This window comes from Meriones unguiculatus, chromosome 17 (genome assembly GCF_030254825.1).
Source record: "Meriones unguiculatus strain TT.TT164.6M chromosome 17, Bangor_MerUng_6.1, whole genome shotgun sequence".
Lineage (NCBI taxonomy): Eukaryota > Metazoa > Chordata > Mammalia > Rodentia > Muridae > Meriones > Meriones unguiculatus.
The window spans coordinates 37020131-37038444 of record NC_083364.1 but is presented as its reverse complement, the minus strand read 5'-3'; the positions used below and the strand labels follow the sequence as shown (position 1 = coordinate 37038444).

General features: G+C 39.7%; 1 protein-coding gene across 8 annotated transcripts in view; it reads right to left on the bottom strand.

Annotated features, from left to right (window-relative positions):
- The window catches only part of Znf148 (zinc finger protein 148), a 111969-nt gene that overhangs the window by 26870 nt on the left and 66785 nt on the right, over positions 1-18314 (bottom strand). For 5 of the 8 annotated variants that reach the window (XM_060370270.1, XM_060370269.1, XM_060370272.1 and 2 more), the window contains 2 exons: positions 10467-10610; positions 377-500 (listed from right to left, as the gene is read on the bottom strand). In XM_060370270.1, the coding sequence (XP_060226253.1) occupies positions 377-500; positions 10467-10610 (268 nt within the window). The remainder of the gene's footprint in view (positions 1-376; positions 501-10466; positions 10611-18314) is intronic. The other 3 variants (XM_021651533.2, XM_060370274.1, XM_060370275.1) reach the window with 1 other exon arrangement.

Here is an 18314-nt window from a genome sequence, read left to right as displayed (position 1 = left end):
CAACAATTTCATGACTTTTGACTTCTACTTTTGTTAGCTATTGTTCTAATACCTGATTTCTCAACACTGCCTGTGCTGGTCATACACCTAGCATAGAAAGATGGATGCAGGAGGCTCTTAACACACTCTTACGCAGTATTTCTCTAGTTAAAACGAGTGCTTTAAGCCAAGTAAGTACCCAGTTATTAACTGTATACATCCATGCTAATCATCTTCTCATTTAAAGTCTTTCTTGGTTTCTTCCTGATGGTCTGGCTACAGATTCTGATTGACAATGCCAAGTTAGCTATGGTCTTAAGACTGATGACATTTATACGAAGATGAAAATAACAATGACAATAATTTTAATGGCCGTAAGCCCATTTTAATCCAATACCTGTATGAATGAAGACATGTCTCTGTAAGTGATAGTTCGTTCTAAAGGCAGCATTGCAGTGCTCACAAACGTGAGATTTAGGGGTTTTCAAACCAAGTGATCCATCCTCATTTATTGTAAGGATCTAGTTTAAAAAAAGGCAAAAACAAAACAAAGTTTTTAAAATGTAAATACTACGTTTTAAAAGGACAATATAAGCAATGGTCACTAAAGGTTGTAAAAAAAATTTTTTTTTTTCACAAATAATCTGGAAAAGACTATTAGAATACCTTTAATGTAGGAAAGTACACTTGACTTGGATTAGGGAGTGCTGGTAGCTACCAGAGTTTCTAAGTGTTTCCCTAAGGGGCTGCTAAGTGAGCAGTTTAATTTTCAGTTTCAAATTCTCATGTATACAGGAAGAAAAGTCAGGTAGCAAATCAATCAATGAGAATGACTAAAGAAAACCAATTCTACTCAATTTTATTTAACTGTAAACAGAGAAAGTCTATCTCCTTAAAGGGAGGGAGGGGGACAACCCAATCTGGATTTGTTCAATTCAAAAAGGTTCAGAACCCAGTATATAATTCTGCTATATATACATGTATGAATGTATGTATGTGTGTGTGTATATACTTTTATTTGTACATGTTTAATAATTTCAAAGGAATTTACACCATGACTGTGAGGGACGGAGACGTGAACAGATAAAGGTGGGCATACATTTTACAGACTTAAAATATTTTTTGAGTTAAGTAAGTAAAAGTTTAGCTGTTATTATTTTCTTATATTTTAAAAAGGAAAAAATTAAGTTTTCCAGTAACCCTACAGTAGAATCTCAGTCTAGGATCTACAAGGGTACTGTAGAACAACTACTACTAAACATTTCCTAAAAATACTTGTCAGATAAATAAAGCTAGGAATGGAGAAGAGGATGGAAAAAAAGAAACCAGCTTTATCATTCCAGTGTCTTGCAATCAAGAACATTGTGAGCATGTTCTGGTCAGTTAGTAGTGTAGGCTCACCATCAGCCTCATGAGTTCTAACTTACCAACAACTTACTCAGCATGCAGCATTTTACCACGGCCTGTTAGACCAACGTGGAGTGATAAGAACCAATGATCCCTTTTATCATTACCACGGAGAGAAAAGAGATGACAGAAAGTGATGTGAAGAAGCACAGAGAGCTACAAAAGAAGGCCAGGTGTAGTGGAGATCAGGAGAGTACAGAGTCTAAGGTCAGCCTGAGCTACACAGCACGAACCTAAGCCGAGGAGAGGGAAAAGCTGAATCTGATCAGGAGGCATGTAGCCAGGAAGTGGGAGATAATTTTGGAGGTCAAAGTGTATAGAAATTAAGCTAAGTGGTGGCACACTAACCCAGCACTCAAGAGACAGAGGCAGGTGGATCTCTTGTGAGTCCAAGGCCAGCCTGGTCTATGTAAAGAGTTCCAGGACAGCCAGGAAGATGAGAGACCCCGTCTCAACACTTCCCCTTATACACATAAAATAAAAACGACTGAAAGAAAGTAAATTGAGAGACTGTCCAACATGGGAAAGAGAAACCTGGGCAACATCTTAAGAAATACAAAGGACCATGAAAACTGACTAGTGCCTACAAACATATTTATGATTCCTTCTTCAACCTAGAAAAGAGAAGTAGGGAAGGATAAATAGCTTTAATCTTTAGAGTATCTTTTTACTTTAAATTCAGGAAGACAGTTCAGCCTATACTATATGCAAATCAATGATAATTAGCATGCAAATTATACAGGGTATTTGGGTTCTGGGCAAATTGCCAACATGGTCAACAATGCCTCAAGTCTATGCACTCAAGACATAGAAGGGACACATTTGGCAGGAGAATGGAAGTGGGTGTCACAGCTTCCTGAACAGTCAGTGAGAATAAAAGTTTGATTTCTGGCCAGTCAAGTTTAAAAATTTTTCAGTTCCTCCAAGTCACATAATAATAATGCAAGTTAACACTGTACAGAAAGAAAATACACAAGCCCTCTTAAAATAGAATTCAAAATATGCAAAACAGAATGATGCTAAATATTATATATCATAACCAAGACGATAATACCAGGCTTTCTTCTTTTCACGTAAGGTGATGAAAATAAGATGAGTGCCAAAAAGCCATGGCAATCCAATGGCTTTCTGCAGCACAGCAACTGCAAGAAAAGGTTTGGTCAGGCTTAACTGTGAAGCAGTGTAACCCCTAACTGTGCCCTTTATGGATAGTTAAGAGTTTGGGGTCATTATTTTCTGCTATCTTCATTCATGTTTTAATTCAAGGCAGAATCATACGGATGAAACAGATACTGTTACTATCTTATGGGCAAACACACACACAAAACAATCCAGCAAATTTATACATTCAAGCAGAAATATCAAATTCTTGGACATTTTAAATTTCTTTTCCTTTGTTGGGCTGGTATAACACATATATTTGTTTATAGGACAAAGTAAAATCCATCTTGCCACAAACAAGCACCAACGGTTTTTCCAATGTGAAATCTGCTTGAAATGTAACCACATGAACTTGCCAGTTTTCGTCACTGCTATAAAACCCCTATGTCCAAACCTGGAGTCTGGGGCCCAGTGGGGATTCTGCACCTATAATGATAAAGCTAGCTGTCTGCTATTCCTACCAAATAGCCCCCACAGCTCATCACTTTCTGTAAACAAAAAGGCTTTGCTAAAAATGTCCTTCTCCATCTTTTGGCCTTCAGACCCCCCACTGAGTAGACACCACAGAGAGGTAAGCATTCCAAGACAAAGTTCAGGCATGAAAGGGACAACATATTAATTCAAGCCAAACTGTCTTCTTCAGCATAACCTGACTTATATTCTTTCAGGATCTTTTCAAACTATGATCCAATAGTTTGAGACACTTGCCCTAAAGATTAGCAGTTAAACTTGCTATTAGTATAATATTTTTATTAAAAAAAAACCAAAACATTTTTTATTTGCTTCTTTCCCCCCTCCCCCCTTAACATATGATCACCATCAGAACAGAAAAAGCTGAAGGTTCATGTTTAGGATGTGGGAGATGGCCTTTTTTTAGTTTAGCTGGGGATTCGTTTTGAAGAAAGACTCTGGCTCTGCAGACCAGAATGTTTACAATCCCCCAAAACTGGAATTACAGGCATGCTCCTCCAAGCTCAACCCTGACAACAGCAGCTCTGGGTGCTTTAGCTCCTCCTGTCACTGCTACTTCAGCAGAACAGTGCATTAATTAAGACCCAGAGAGCAGGCTCTCCTCTTACCAAGAGAAATCTTGGCAAATATTTAAATATCCAACTCCTGGGGTTTCGCATTTGTTTAATAGCGTTAAATTAAGATTTTACAGAAAAAAAAAATGTTTGGTATCAAATGAAATTCCTAGCTATTTCTGTGTCCCTAATTTCATGGTTCACTCTGTTATTTTGTTTTGAGATGAATCTGTTCCTAGCTAGTGTCACATATGTAGTTACACACCCACACCCAGAGTGGAAAAGGTATCAGGAGTGAGGAGGGCTCTCTTACTAGCACACGTCTTTTTATTAGGCAAAGGCCTAAACTCTGCTTATTCAATTGGGAGACTTCATTCTGGGATCAATGTCACACTCCTCCAAGAGAAAAGGGTCTTCTCCAAAGACAAGCACAGCTGTTGACATTCTATTACTACTAAATTATCCATGCATGCGTATTTTAATCTAATGAGTACAGATTTTGTAATACCTTCCAACACTAACTGACATCAACATTTAAGCTACTCAAACCCAAGAGAACTGAGAGAAGATGCTTCAAAACAGTGGGGTTCCACCTGTGGGTCTGACCCCTCTGAATGGCCCTTTACAGGGGCTGCCTATCAGATATCCTACATATCAGATATTTACATTCTGATTCATAACAGTAGCAAATTCCAGGTATGAAGCAATAACAAAAATTATTTTATGGTTGAGGGTCACCACAACACGAGAAACTGTATTAAAGGTCGCAGCGGTAGGAAGGTTGAGAACTGATTTAAACCCTCATCAATTATAAGGTTTTACTTACAACTGAGGGTGGGTGGGAGAAGGACTGGAAAGATTTTCTTTTTTTTCCAAAAGAATACAGCTCCAAAGGCATATAAGAAGGTCCTCCAAGAGTACAGGCCATCTATCTGACTTACTAGTCAAGAGACAGACAGTATCTCAGTCACTCTCTTCAGTCCCTATGCTACATATTACTTCTCAGCAAATTTCGTTTTCAAATGGTAAGCTTTCACAGTGGCAGAACATGAAACTCACTGTGTTTTAAGAATGGCACACAACTGATATTCAGCATATTTGCCTTGAGGGTTTAGAAGGAGTGTGTGGGTACGTGTGTGTGTGTTCAGATGACAACACGCAGGTGTTAGTTTTCTCCTATCTGAATCAAACTCAGATAGGGAGAGTTGGTGGCAAGTGCCTTTACCCACTGACCCACTCACTAACCTCTGACTATTAGTTTTACAAAGGTACTTTCTTGTTTCCTATATTTAAAGAAGTAGGTGATAGTCTACAAAGATGCTTTTTTTTATCATCAGAATCTTCTTAGTGGTTCAGTTCTATGGAAAATAATGTCCCCATCTACATTCACTCTCTCAGAAAACCAGATTAATGAATTACTACTGTATTATTTTTCTAATTTTCTTCCTTTCTTTTCTCATTAGCATTGTGTTAATTTTCTAGTTTCAACTCTTACAATCAGTTAATCTTCAAAGGTAGTTCTTCCAAAAACCAAGGGAGCATGGAGAAGGGTGACACATGTCTCCATTTGCCGCTTCCTTTAAAATAGTTTTTCTCATTTAACAATCAGTCTATCTTAAGTTTTCTTGGTGCCAAAATCTCAACTCTCTTCTGAGACCAACAGGATACACTGGCTGCTGGGGGTTGACCACAGAGTTCATGGTCTGTGTGTGGAATATGCTGGTTCTTCAGGGGCTCAGCACTGTTCTCAACAATCAGCTTCTATTCAGATCTCCTAAAGGACTCCAAGAACAACACACAGCCTCAGGTCTTGTCACAAGACTGGGGGCTCAAATTATTTATTAAATGAAAAGGAGAAATACTGCAGAATAGAAGTAATTAAAACCATACTGTTCTTTCTTAGTTGATTTAAATAGTCTAAAAAGCCTAGAAATTGCTTATATTGCCTGATTACAAGAATATTAAATGTTACTAAAAAGCTTTCGTAGAATTCATGAGTGTTAAGGAAGCAATCATACCAAAAATCTTTTGAGGTAGAAAACGTCTCATGAAGGTTAATGGCAATAGCAAAGTCAGGTGATAATACTTCACTTATCAAGAATTAAAGGTCTAAAGCTTACATGTGCATCACCTTATGCTCTTTTCAAGTAAATATTCACCCTCCCAGCAAGAATCTTCACAGAGGGAGCTAGTTGTCTGTAATTGAAAATGTACCACAGGCAACTAACACAGAGCTTGGGACTGGGGCTTGGGTTACGATAACTGACATAAACACACTGAGACTGGTTACATTTACACAGACTTCACAGGTGTCTAATAACTTCAGCTACCTGTAATACAGAATAAAAACAGACTTAAAGAGGGGAAACAAAGTGCTGCTGAGTGGCCCATGCTACAATGATGTAACCATGAGTATCTGGTCCTTAAGGAAGGAGACAGTGAAGCAATCCCCGCAGTCGATGGGAACACTTCCAAGGCTCCCACCACAAGGGGAAATGCTTGCGTGAGGGTAAAGAAGAGTCTTCTCAGAGGGCTGTTTTACAAGGTTTGTAACATCAGCACTGAGACACCATGGTGACTTATGGTTAAGTTCACTATTCTGGTTAAAATAAAAGAGTATCTGGGCTGGGGGTCAAGTTCAGCAGTAGGGTGCTTTTCCAGCATGCACGAGGCTCTGGGGTTCAAGCCAACCTACTTCAGTTCAAGCAAAGCAGCTCTTTACACCCCTCATCCAAAGAAGAAATTTGACATTTCAAAGGAACAAGTATCTACAATTTCCTCTATATTCATTAACGGATTATTTCACAATAGAAAAAACACCTTAACCTAGATGATATTCCCCAGCTGAGTTACAAAGCATCCCACCTACTTTAAGATGACACAATGACAGCATATACTAAAGCCGCTGATGACAGGCAAAGACCAAGGTGTGGAAAAGGTCTTGGTGGAGAGAAGCCCTCGGAGATAATAAACTCTAATTCTCACACCCACCTACTACATATTATTTCTAAACACACCACCCTCTGATAGCTTTCCCCAAGGCCTCCCCCACCTTCAGTTTTTCGAGACAGGGTCTCTCTGTGTAGCCTTGGCTGTCTTGGACTCACTTTGAAGACTGTACTAACCTCAAACTCACAGAGATCCGTCTCCCTCTGCCTCCCCAAGTGCTGGGATTGCAAGCATGTACCTTCCCCAAAGTCTTAAGCATTTTCTTAGCATACATTACACCTTGAACTTTGAGAAACTTAAAATTGAAAAAAAATAAGCTCAAATAATCAACACATTTATTTATAAAGTATAAACCAAGATAAACTTGTCTGTCTTCATTTGAAAACAGCAGAATAAGTTACTTCAATGAAATATGAGGATATGGCACTAACACATTTTTGAGGAGATGTAACAGAACTCACTGTCTCAAAGTCCTAACTCTTCAGGCACAAAGAAATGACTCATCTGGGAAACTGAAGACCATGTTAAAACTAACCACACCTCTTTCTGTCCATTACATGTAACATGTAAGAACAATTTTTGTTGTTGTTGTTTTGTTCTTTTTGAAGACAGGGTCTCTTCTGGATGTACCAGGTTGGTCTCTAAATCTCAAAGATCCACCTATTTCTGCCTCCCAAGTGCTGGGATTAGAGGCATACACTACCACACCCTGTTGGGAACAATTTTTGAAGTACCTATTATTGTTATTGGTATCTGCTCTCTACTATTTATAGAATTTCACTGTTCCAAGAATTCACTGGAAGGACAGCCCTAAAATGTTCTCTTCTGTATATTGTACTTAAAACATGTTGTCTCTCATCTGGCCACCACATTGATTGGGACAAAATACCTTGATGGTGCTTTTAGAAACCTTCAAAGAACCAACTTAGACAAAACCAAAACCAAAACCAAAAAAAAAAAAAAAACACCCTTCAAATACATGGTGTATGTTTTAAAATGCCTCCGTAGGTCTAGGAATGTGGCTCAGTAGTAGACCCTTAACACAGAGTGTGCCCTGGATTTGATCCTCTGCATCTGCACCCTCCTCACACCCACCGAAGGCCTAGAGAACACATCACCAAAAAAGATTCTGGTACTCCTCTACTGAACACTAATAACCTAGGCATCAGCGAGAATTTAAGAAGGCTGGTGTTAAGTGGTTAAAAGCATGTACCATTCTTTCAGAGAGCCTGCGCTTGTCCTCCAAGAGCCCCAGCATTCATTCATGTGCAAACACACACAAATGTAATTGAAAAATAATAAAAACAGGGGCTAAAGAGATAGCTCAGTAGTTAAGAGCACTTGTTGCTCTTGCAAAGGACCTGGGTTTGTTTCCCAGCACCCACACGGTAGCTCACAATCACTTGTAACTCCACTTTCAGGTGATCCAATGACCTTTTCTGACTTCTACAGGCATCAGGCCTATGTTTCACAGAATACACTAAGTAAATCAATCTCTTTTTAAAAATGTGAAATAATGAAAATAAATCCTTAAAAAAAGAATTAAACTATATATAGAAGAGCACTAGAAAAGCATGGCAATGAAATACCTAGGGAAATGTATAACTTAGCACATATGTTGATTTAAAACCTTGAAACAGGATCTGAAGAGATGGCTCAGAGATTAAGAGTATTTGCTGCTCTTCCAGAGGACCCAGGCTCAGCTGCTCACGCTCACATGGCAGCTCACTGCTGTCTGTTCCAGCTTCAGCAGATCTAACACCCTCTTCTGGCCTCCACAGGTACCAGGCATGAATGTGGTGTACAGACATACATGTAGGCAAAATACCCATATACACAATAAATGAACAAACGAATGAATGTATATACACACAATAAACAAACAAACCTTAAAACAAATTTCTCACATTTAAACAGTGAGCACAAAGTAGCACAATCAGACATTACTACAATGTTTACAAGTTAATTTTTCAAATCCTGAAATTACTGAGGAATTTGATTGTTAATGTAGAGGACACTAACAATAAAAACATCACAGGAGTCACTGAGGAAAACAGTAAGATGCCAAAAAACAAAACAACAACAAAAAAACAGGGGTGGGGGATATTCCATAAAATGCAAAACACAGAATATCAGACAAGTGAAAAAGACAAGTTTAGTATGACCCAAAACTAAGGAAATGTATATTCCAACTACAGTGTGACACTTGTGGTAGGTACAAAAGTCCAAGTCTGGCCTCCAGGCTCTCAAGTGTGTAGGCAGCACAGTCACACCCACTCTGTCAGGATATAACTTGCACAACTACTCCAGAAATCAAGTAGATAGCCTTTGATTCCAAAACATATTTATATACGATAAATACATAGCATTGACTTAAAATGAAGTCGAAAATACAACAACACATCAATGCTCAGCAAAACAATCATTAACATGTCAAAGTAATATATTACACAGCTAATAAAAATGCTTAAGACTCTACAGAGCTCAACGGTATACTGCTTGCCTAGCATGAGCAAGGTTATCTCTGTATTTGTGTGCATGTGTGTGCAATCCCTAGCACAAACAAAAAACTACAAAAATGGGTTAAACATAATTTACAAATTGAAAAATCAGGAAATTACATTTTCACAAATCCATTAAATTATTAAGACAGAAAAGAGAATTTGGCAGAGAATCAAAACTATAACTTGATTATTTCATATAGTGAAATACCACAGGCACATGTTCTATATCTCTAAGACAGCAGAAAGGGGTATGATTAACACTGAGGAATGAGGAGCAGGGAGCATTTTGTCTGCTGACACTTTAGCAGACTGCTCTTGCAAGCCAGTACTAGTTGCTCTCACCCACTACAGTACACAAGATAGATAACGATTATGGTTTTAAATAAAAACTACAGTAAGCAGCCATCAAAACAAACCTGCTACTGAATCAGCAAGGTAGTTCATGCCTTTAATCCTAGCAATGAATAAGTAGGAAGATTCCAAGTTCAAGGCTAGCCTGGCCTACATCATGTCAAGATCCTGTCTCAAAGTTTTTAAAAGGGGGATTATATTATAATATGATATTTAAAGGGGGAACCGAAGCTGTACCTCAGGATGCAAGCACTTGTCCAGGACACATAAAACCCTGGGTTTAATATCTAGCACTGTATCAAACTATACATGCAGGGACACTCCTGTGTAATCCTAGCTTTAAGAAGTGGAGGCAGGAGAATCAGAAGCTCAGAGTCATCCTCGGCTACACATTAAGTCAAGGGCTAACCAGCTATATGAGATCCTGTTTAAAAAGGGGAGAAGGGGTAGTTTTTCTACTACATTAGATAAAACATGGGAAAAATAACTATGAAGATAAATAACCAATGGTACATACTACAGAATACAACACAATGCCCCTGCAAGAGAAAAACACAAAAGCAGGCTAGCTCCTAATAGCATTTATTAGTGTTCATTTAGCCTCCCTTTTTAGGCTCTTGATACAGCTGTGATAAAATAAGGTTTCTGCCCCCAGGGAGCGTACAGTCTATTAAAGGTGTGTCTGATAAACAAACAGTGTAATCTTTCAGGAAACATTAACACATATTAAAATATGAATAACAAGCAAGGTCCCTACATATCTTGTTAGTCTTTAAATACAAGGGAGATATGGAAAGACAGAAGTTCATTTTTGGAAGTTGGGGGGATACACGGGGAAGGAGAAGAAGGAGAGGGAGAGGAGGAGAGAGAGAGAGAGAGAGACAGAGAGAGACAGAGAGACAGAGGTTAAAAGCCATGGCCCACCACATCTACACTCAATGCATTTCTCCTCTACGGCCTCCTGCCGAAGCTGGTGTAGCACACTGGCTACTAAACCATGATAAGACGTCTACATCTGGATTAAGGTCCAAATATGTTTCTGCCCACAAGAAAGACCAACAGTTTAAAATGAAAAGGTTAGTGACCACACCTTAACACATTCTCTTACTTTTGCAGGAGAGCGCTGTTTCCGCTTCTTCTTTTTCTGTAAGTCTACTGGCTCTCTGACTTGCTTTTTGTCTCTCATCAGTTGCTCAGACACATCAGTAAAAGTAATTTCCTGCTTTACACTTATCTGTTTAAAAAAAACAAAGCTGATTTTAGAAATGCAGAAAGTCCAATGTGCATTCTGAAGTACAACTTCTAACAAAACAACCTGAGGGGTATTTCTTGGGGTACTAAGATAGCACCCACAGGACAGACATGATTAAGCTTGAGGATGGACTCCAAGTAGGACTCACTCTATACTTCGTAAATTGTCTCAAGTTAGCCAAAAAGGTTCACTGGTTATTAACAACTCCTTCCATCTGTCCCTTCCCCCTACACATGGGATCTAAATCAAACCAACCAGGATAAACTCCAGTCTGCTGATGAGCGATGAAGAAAGAAAAAAAAAAATCAAACTACAGGATAGTTACTCAACAATGTCAGAGAAAACTGTTAAGAGACAAGGGGTGTGTGTGTGTGTGTGTGTGTGTGTGTGTGTGTGTGTGTGTGTGTGTGTAGGAAGGTTATGCCAGAATTGAAATGGCATGGTAACATATGCCTGTACTTCCAGCACTTTGGGGACTAAAGAGGGAAATCATGGGGTTGAAGCCAGCCAAGACTACAAAGCAAAACCTTGTCTTAACATCAGTAACAAAAACAAAGTCACTTGTGTTAATCCTTCCCAGAGTAACCAAAGCCAGGAAGTGGGGGAAATGGATCTTACCCATGCACACCAGACACTAAATTCCTTCCGATGAAGTTCACACTCACAGAGCTTGAAACAAGAGGTGGAGCTTACTCCATCTTCTTTAACTCTGCTCTACAGAGGCACTCCTACTTTCAGGCATAAAGATCCTGGCTCTGTTCACCTCTGTGCTTCTGTCATGAGGGTCTCTGCTCTCATATACTAGTTTATCACTGCGCTGGGAAATCTATATGGCTAGAGAAGCTGATACTCTAGTTCTCTCAACACTGAGAACATTCACACACAATGAAAGAATTGTAACAGGCACTTAGAAACTGTTTTTGCTAAAAAGCACTGACTCCTCATTTGGACTTCAAAGTAGCTTGGGATAAAAGCCTGGCTTCTCTTGGTTTTATGCCTGTCTCCTTTACCTGAGGTACCTGCCTCCCTCTTCAACAGTGTCTATATAGTCTACCTCATCTCCTAAATGGCTGGTGGCATAGATAAATCACTGTCCTTACCCACTCTTCTTGAGCCACTCTGGATACCAAGGACAGTGTATCCTCACAGGACAGAGTTCCCTGGAGCAGAAGTAATCCTGACCTGATAACAACCCATCCCTGTAAGCAAGAGACTTCTTCAAGTTCAACTAGAGCTAAGACAATGGTGGAAGAACCATGCCATGACAAAGCTGCTTGATTTTAATTCTCTCTTGCCCCTTACACCAGTTTCTCTAAACCTAAACCTCATGTCAGTGCTCTAAAAACAAGGCTTAACTCACTGGACCTCTGTATGGTTCTCTTCCTTGTGGCTCACAATGGATAAACCTCTCCTGCCTTCTGTTTTCTGACCACCACCCCCAAACTGTATCTTATTCTTTTTTGCTGGGCCTACATAAATGTTTTCAGGGCGACTATAGGTACACATACACCAACTGAAAGTGCTAAAGAATTAATAGGCAATTGAGAAACAATAACAGAGTATTCGAAACTGAAGAACTCTGTTGCACTAGGGAGAAAATAAGAGATTAATGATGTCTTGTCCAGGGGATGGTAATAAGACCTAACAGCACACAGTGAGGTAAGTAGCATCCCTTCGTTGCCACAGTTCAGGAACTAATACTGAGGTTACAAGCCCAAGCAAGATTCGGTTCCAACGTACAACACTGGTTTGTAGTTAGACATCAAGATGTCTAGTTGAAGAAAACAGTACAAAATTCTAAAAACATCCTATCAAATGAAAATTAAAGCAAATAATGAAACGTTTATGATCAACGTTTTCCCCTTTTCTGTATCAACATTTTTATAGCCTAGTAGCCACCTTCTTCCTAGCCTTTTCAACCAATCATTACCAAGTGTATAATTATAAAGGTGTGTAAGTCTTTAGTCAAGACATAATGCTTACTATACAATAATTAGGGAAACATAGTCCAGGAGATGTACAATGTTAACACTGCTATCCCATCTACAGTCTCGGTCCCAGCACTGCTTGCCTGACATTAAGGTCCTCAGGTCTCTAATGATACAGTCAATTCTCATCTGCTTGAGGATCCTCATCGGCCCCCTCCTCACCGCAACCTTTACATTTATCCTTAGAACGAATGCAAATATTCTGAAATTTTGCTATAAAAATCTGAAAATCATCTAAGTAAACACAAGGTGCTAATGCCTGAAGTGTTCTGGCAAGAAAACAGTGCTTCTAAGTACCTAAGAGGCCATTCAAACACTTGGTCCCAAAAGAGTTGCTTTTTCCCTAGGGAAGGGGATCCACCAAAGCCCACCAGCCCGGGGAGGAACTTGTCTCCTGGGAAAGGATTTCACATAATTTCAACAAATGATCAGGCCACCTCAGGACAGACTAAAGCCCAGACAAGGGTGGGTAAGGCCAGGCAGGAGGACATCTTGACTAGGACTGCATACTTAATGCAGTTACGCTCCTGTTCTCTGTTTAAATCTCATGTCAGAACCCTAACGATGGACAAAAAAGTCACTGGCCCTCTCTGGAATCCTCTTCGCAGTGTGAGGACAGACTGACTTCCTCTCTGTGCTTTTTACTGTTGCTTCTGTTGGGTGGTACTCTGTTAACAGGAACTGAACCTTGTTTGTTAGGGCCACTAAGGCTCAGGCTTGTGCCCCAAAACAACAGTTAGCATGACTACGCTTTCCAAAGACTACAAAAGATATGGTACCAAAGATTACATTAAGACCATCTTACAGGCTCAACTGCAAGACAGGTGGCTGTTAGGGATTCGTGAGTATCATGCTTAACCTCTATGAGCCAGGCAAGGTTTTCAAAGAGAATGACAAAATAACGAAATGGAAGCCATCATGAATTCCTGAAATCTGGGAAGCCATAGTTCAACAAGCAGATGATTCCTTCGCTAATAACTCTAATAGAGCACAGCATAAAAGGGTTATCTGGGTGCCAGTTGTTTGGACAGAGGCACAGAACAGTAAATCACCACCTCAGTGTGAAGGTTCGCTGAAACACAGCCACACACTCAGGGCTAGTGCACAGAAAGTGGTAAGAGACGGAAGGCAGCTGTGGATTGCTCTGATCTCACAGGGGATCCAAAAGACAATTCTAGCTTTTTTTTTTTCCAGTTTATAAATTGAATGGAGAGGGGAACACATGAAAATATAACTTGCAGCAAAAAGAGGAACTTGCAGGGCATGGTGGTCTTTAATCCCAGCTTTGGGGAAGCAGAGGCAGGCAGTTCCAAGACAGCCAAGACTAAACAGATCATGTCTCAAAAAAACAAAACAGAGGGGGGAGAAAAAAAGCAACAGGAACTCTAATAGAGAGTTAAGTTCTGCAAGCAGCAGCTATTCACAAACTAAAGTTTTTAGGGGCAAACATTTTTTTTTAAATGCAGTTTTACTAACATATACATGCAAAGTGACCATATTATACTATCACTTTCAAATATGAGGCACACTTAGAACATAAAAACGGCACTAGCCCAGGCAGACAGTAACTTAGTTCTAGAATGGTCCCAAACATTTGCTACTCAAAATGGAATAAACATACAACTTTCCATACAACTTCTACTGTGCTTAAGCCTCGAGTACACAGTCCATCTCGGACTCAAACTACGTTCAGCTAATTCCTCCTCACTGTAACCTTTTACAGATAAGTTTTTACAAAAAAGATGGGGGAGGAGCAGAGAGAGGGTTCAGTATGGCAAAGTCACTGCTGAACAAGCCTAGAGACATTGGTTCAATCCCTGGAAGCCACAGAAAGATGCAGGAGAGAACCTATCCCACAAAGCTGCCCTCTGAGCTCTGTATGAGCACCAGTGGCATTTGTGTCCACATACACCCGTAACATATACAGAGAGATAATTTTTAAAGGTATATTTTTCAAAGATGCTGGGAAATTCAACAAAGAGAAAAAGTGTGAGAGGTAAAGAATACACATTACAGACACCATAAAAGAATTTCAAGTGTCGCTGCTCCAAGTAAGACTGTAACAGTAATCTATAAAAACAAGAAAACTTTGTAAATTTGACAAAGAGATATTCACTAAGTCATCCTGTCCCTTCCTTCAGAGGTTTTTCTTCCCCACCCCTCCACCCCCGTTTTTTGTTTTGTTTTGTTTTGTTTTGTTTTTCTGAGACAGGGTTTCTCTGTGTAGCTCTGGTTGTCCTGGAACTCATTCTGTAGACCAGGCTAGACCTGAACCCAGAAACCCACGTGCCTCTGCCTCCCAAGTGCTGGGATAAAAGGTGTGTGGCACCACTGCCTGGCAGAGAGGTTGTCATTTTCTAATAAGCTTATACACGGTGTCTCATGTACTCCAGGGTGACCTCAATATTTTTTAAATTAATTTATATTATTTATTCTCTTTATATCCCAATCACAGGGCCCCTCTGCTCTCCTCCCTGTCATACCCTCCCTCTTCCCCAGACCGCAACAGTTTTAAAATTAAATATTATTTTATTTTTGTGACCTTGTGTTTGTGTGCATGTGTGGGTGCCTAGTGAGACTAGAAGATGCCGCCTCAGGAGCTCAAGCTACAGGCGGAGGCTCTGAGCCACCCAATGTAATGTAGGTAGTAGGAGTTGAATGCCAGTTGTCTACAAGAGCAGGAGGGGCTCTTAACTGCTGAGCCATCGCTCCAGCTCCAATAACCTTGATTTTTTTTTTTTTATCCTCCTACCCTTGACTTCCGCAGGCTTGTATCACCACGTCTGGTCTATGTGGTGCTGGAGACAGAATACGGGCATTCCACATTGTAGGAAGCAGTCTATCAACTGGGCTAACTCCTTAGCCTAAGAATGTTTATTGAGCAGAAAATCACTTTCATGGTGTTGATTGTCGCAAAATTTAAACTAGTATTAATAACCGTGGATGTCAATAAATGGCTAAACATCTGAAAAGACTAAGTTGCCAGATTTTTGAAAACAATAGAATCTTAAAAAAAAATTATCAGTCTGCAAAACACATCAACTTTTTGTTGTTGTGTTTGTTTTGATTTATTTTATTTTAAGACAGGGTTTCTCTGTGTAGTCCTGGCTGTCCTGGAACTCATTCTGTAAACCAGGCTGGCCTCAAACTCAGAGATCCGCCCGCCTCTGCCTCCCAAATGCTAGGATTAAAACATTGTGTAACTACCACCAAGCTAAAATAAATCACATGAATAATAAGTAAAAATCCTAGGTATTACCTGTCATTTGATTTTAAGCAGCCACCCAGTCACCTCACAGCACCCTCATAGCTACCTGAGAACATGAACTTCAATGCAGCTTCTATCTAGAAATAACAGCATGACTCCCAAACCCATTAACTAAACCCAAATATTTCACCACCTAAAATTTCACACCCGCTGCTCTTGCCCCAGTCCTAAGTCCCCAGAGAATGCATGGTGATGCATTGCCCACTCCTTGCTCTCCCGTGTGCTTCTGTTTATTCTTGCATGTTTGAACATTAGGAGCCCTAATAGATTTTTAAAACCCTTCCCTTAATTCTCAAGCCTGGACTCTAATCAAGGTCAGCGTCTAGAATGGCTTTCTTATCTTTAAAGATTCCATGTATACATAAAACATTCTTTGTTGTAATTTCCTATATCTTGTACCCATCTGCTAGCTACTAAGTGCCTTTTAGTACTAAATTCAGCAAAGCTAAAAGAATAAAACAAACACTTGCTGAGCTCTTCTGTGTTCCCGTATCACTCTAGATGGAAAGACCACACTCTAAATATGAGGTCTCCCTTTCCCAGGTCTTTAAATGTATGAGTAGCATAGTTCTGCTTCACAACAAAAAACTAATACTTCAGGACAACACATGTCATTCTCTAAATAAATGAATGAACAGAGAGAAAAAAACAACAGCAAAGGGAGAATCAGAAAATGACAACTGGACAGGTTTCATGGATGAAACGAGAGGGTTAGCTAGGTTTACAAGTCTGTCATTATACATTCCTTCTCATTTTTACTTCTAAACTTGCCTCCCTCCCCAGCTCTCTTTCCCTAGCCCCAATGTTAATAATGTAACACACCCCATGCTGTAAAACTTCAAAACTAAGACTAGGACCAAGCCCACCAGTGCACTCAGGAACTCACTCAGGTAGTACCTGTCTGCACAGGCCTGCACACATCTGTGCCTCTCAGTGTTGACACAGGAGGAAGGGCCCACAAGGCCCCACCCTTCCCTGAGGATTTACAGGTAGTCACTGGTTGCTGGGGAAGAGAAGACTCGCTTTCTTCAGTGGTACAGGCACCAGTTAGCCACCCTTTACCTGTGCTGTGTAAACAACTCAAACTAAACTAACAGGCTCTCCAAACACCAACACACTCACACACAAAGGGGGAAAAAAGAATAGCTGATAGCAATATACAAGAAACTCCTGATGCTGCTTATTACTTTAGTCATCTCCGCAGCTGTCCATTAGAGCATAGCCATATCCTATCCAAAAAATAAAATCAAACAATATTACAAAAAGAGGACTTGGAAAATCCTAAGGTACCAATAAACATATCTGCCATTAATCACCATCACACACTGCAGGTATGTGGCTTCTTGAACATACAGAGGGTTATTAACCCCTACAAAAAGCCCCATTTATAAATCTTGCTTCCTAAAGTTAGTATCTTTCCTTCTTAAAATTCTCCTTCCGGGGTTGGAGAGATGGCTCGGTTAAGAGTACTGCCCACTCTCTTCCACAGAGCCAGGGTTCAATTCCCAGCATCCACATGGCAGCTCACAACTGTCTGAAACTCCAGTTCCAGGGCGAGGGAGGAGGTGTCCCAATCCCTCTCTGGCTTATGTAGGCACAAGGACACAGTGGTGCTCAGACATGCATGCAGGCAAAACATCCATATGTACATTAAAATAAAATTAATAGATTATCCCTCCAACTTCCCTGCCTTTCAACACACTGTCCACTACCAGGGCTGGCAAGGCAGTTCAGCAGTTGGCATGCTGCTGCACAACCTGAGTTTGTTCCTAGAATCCACAGAAGGACAAAAGGAGAGAGAACTGATGCCACAAGTTTCCTCTGATCTACATGTACATATATATTGCCATGTGCTGATTCTCTTTTCTTCTCTAGCCTGCGAGAATATTTATTACCTTCTCAAGACTGTATGTGAACACAGATATGCATTTAAAATTCTTCTGCTACATCATATATAAAGACATCACTTTTCAAATACAACTATAAAAACTAAATTCACTGGAATTTTCTGTGATTAATTTTCTGTGATTAAATTCCAATTTAACCAATATATATCCAAAGCCTAAAGAAACCCATACTGAAGAAAAATTACAATATCCAATAACATTACAATACTATTTATTATAAAAACTATAAAATCTAATACTCAAACTATAGTTATTATATACAGCTATTAGCAATATCACATTTGACTACCATAAGTGACAGAGAAACATTCTTGGTGAAGGTTAAGTGATAAACAGAAATAAATATGAAAGTATGTTTTAAAACTTTATGCAAATACACAAATACATTTGGGGCAAACTTTGCCCAAACATACAAATACCTACACAGGAAAACAACAACAAAAAGAATACTGAAATTCTATCAAAGAAACATTAATAATGATTATTCCACGGTAGTGAGTTACAGCCTTTTTTGTGTTCTTTA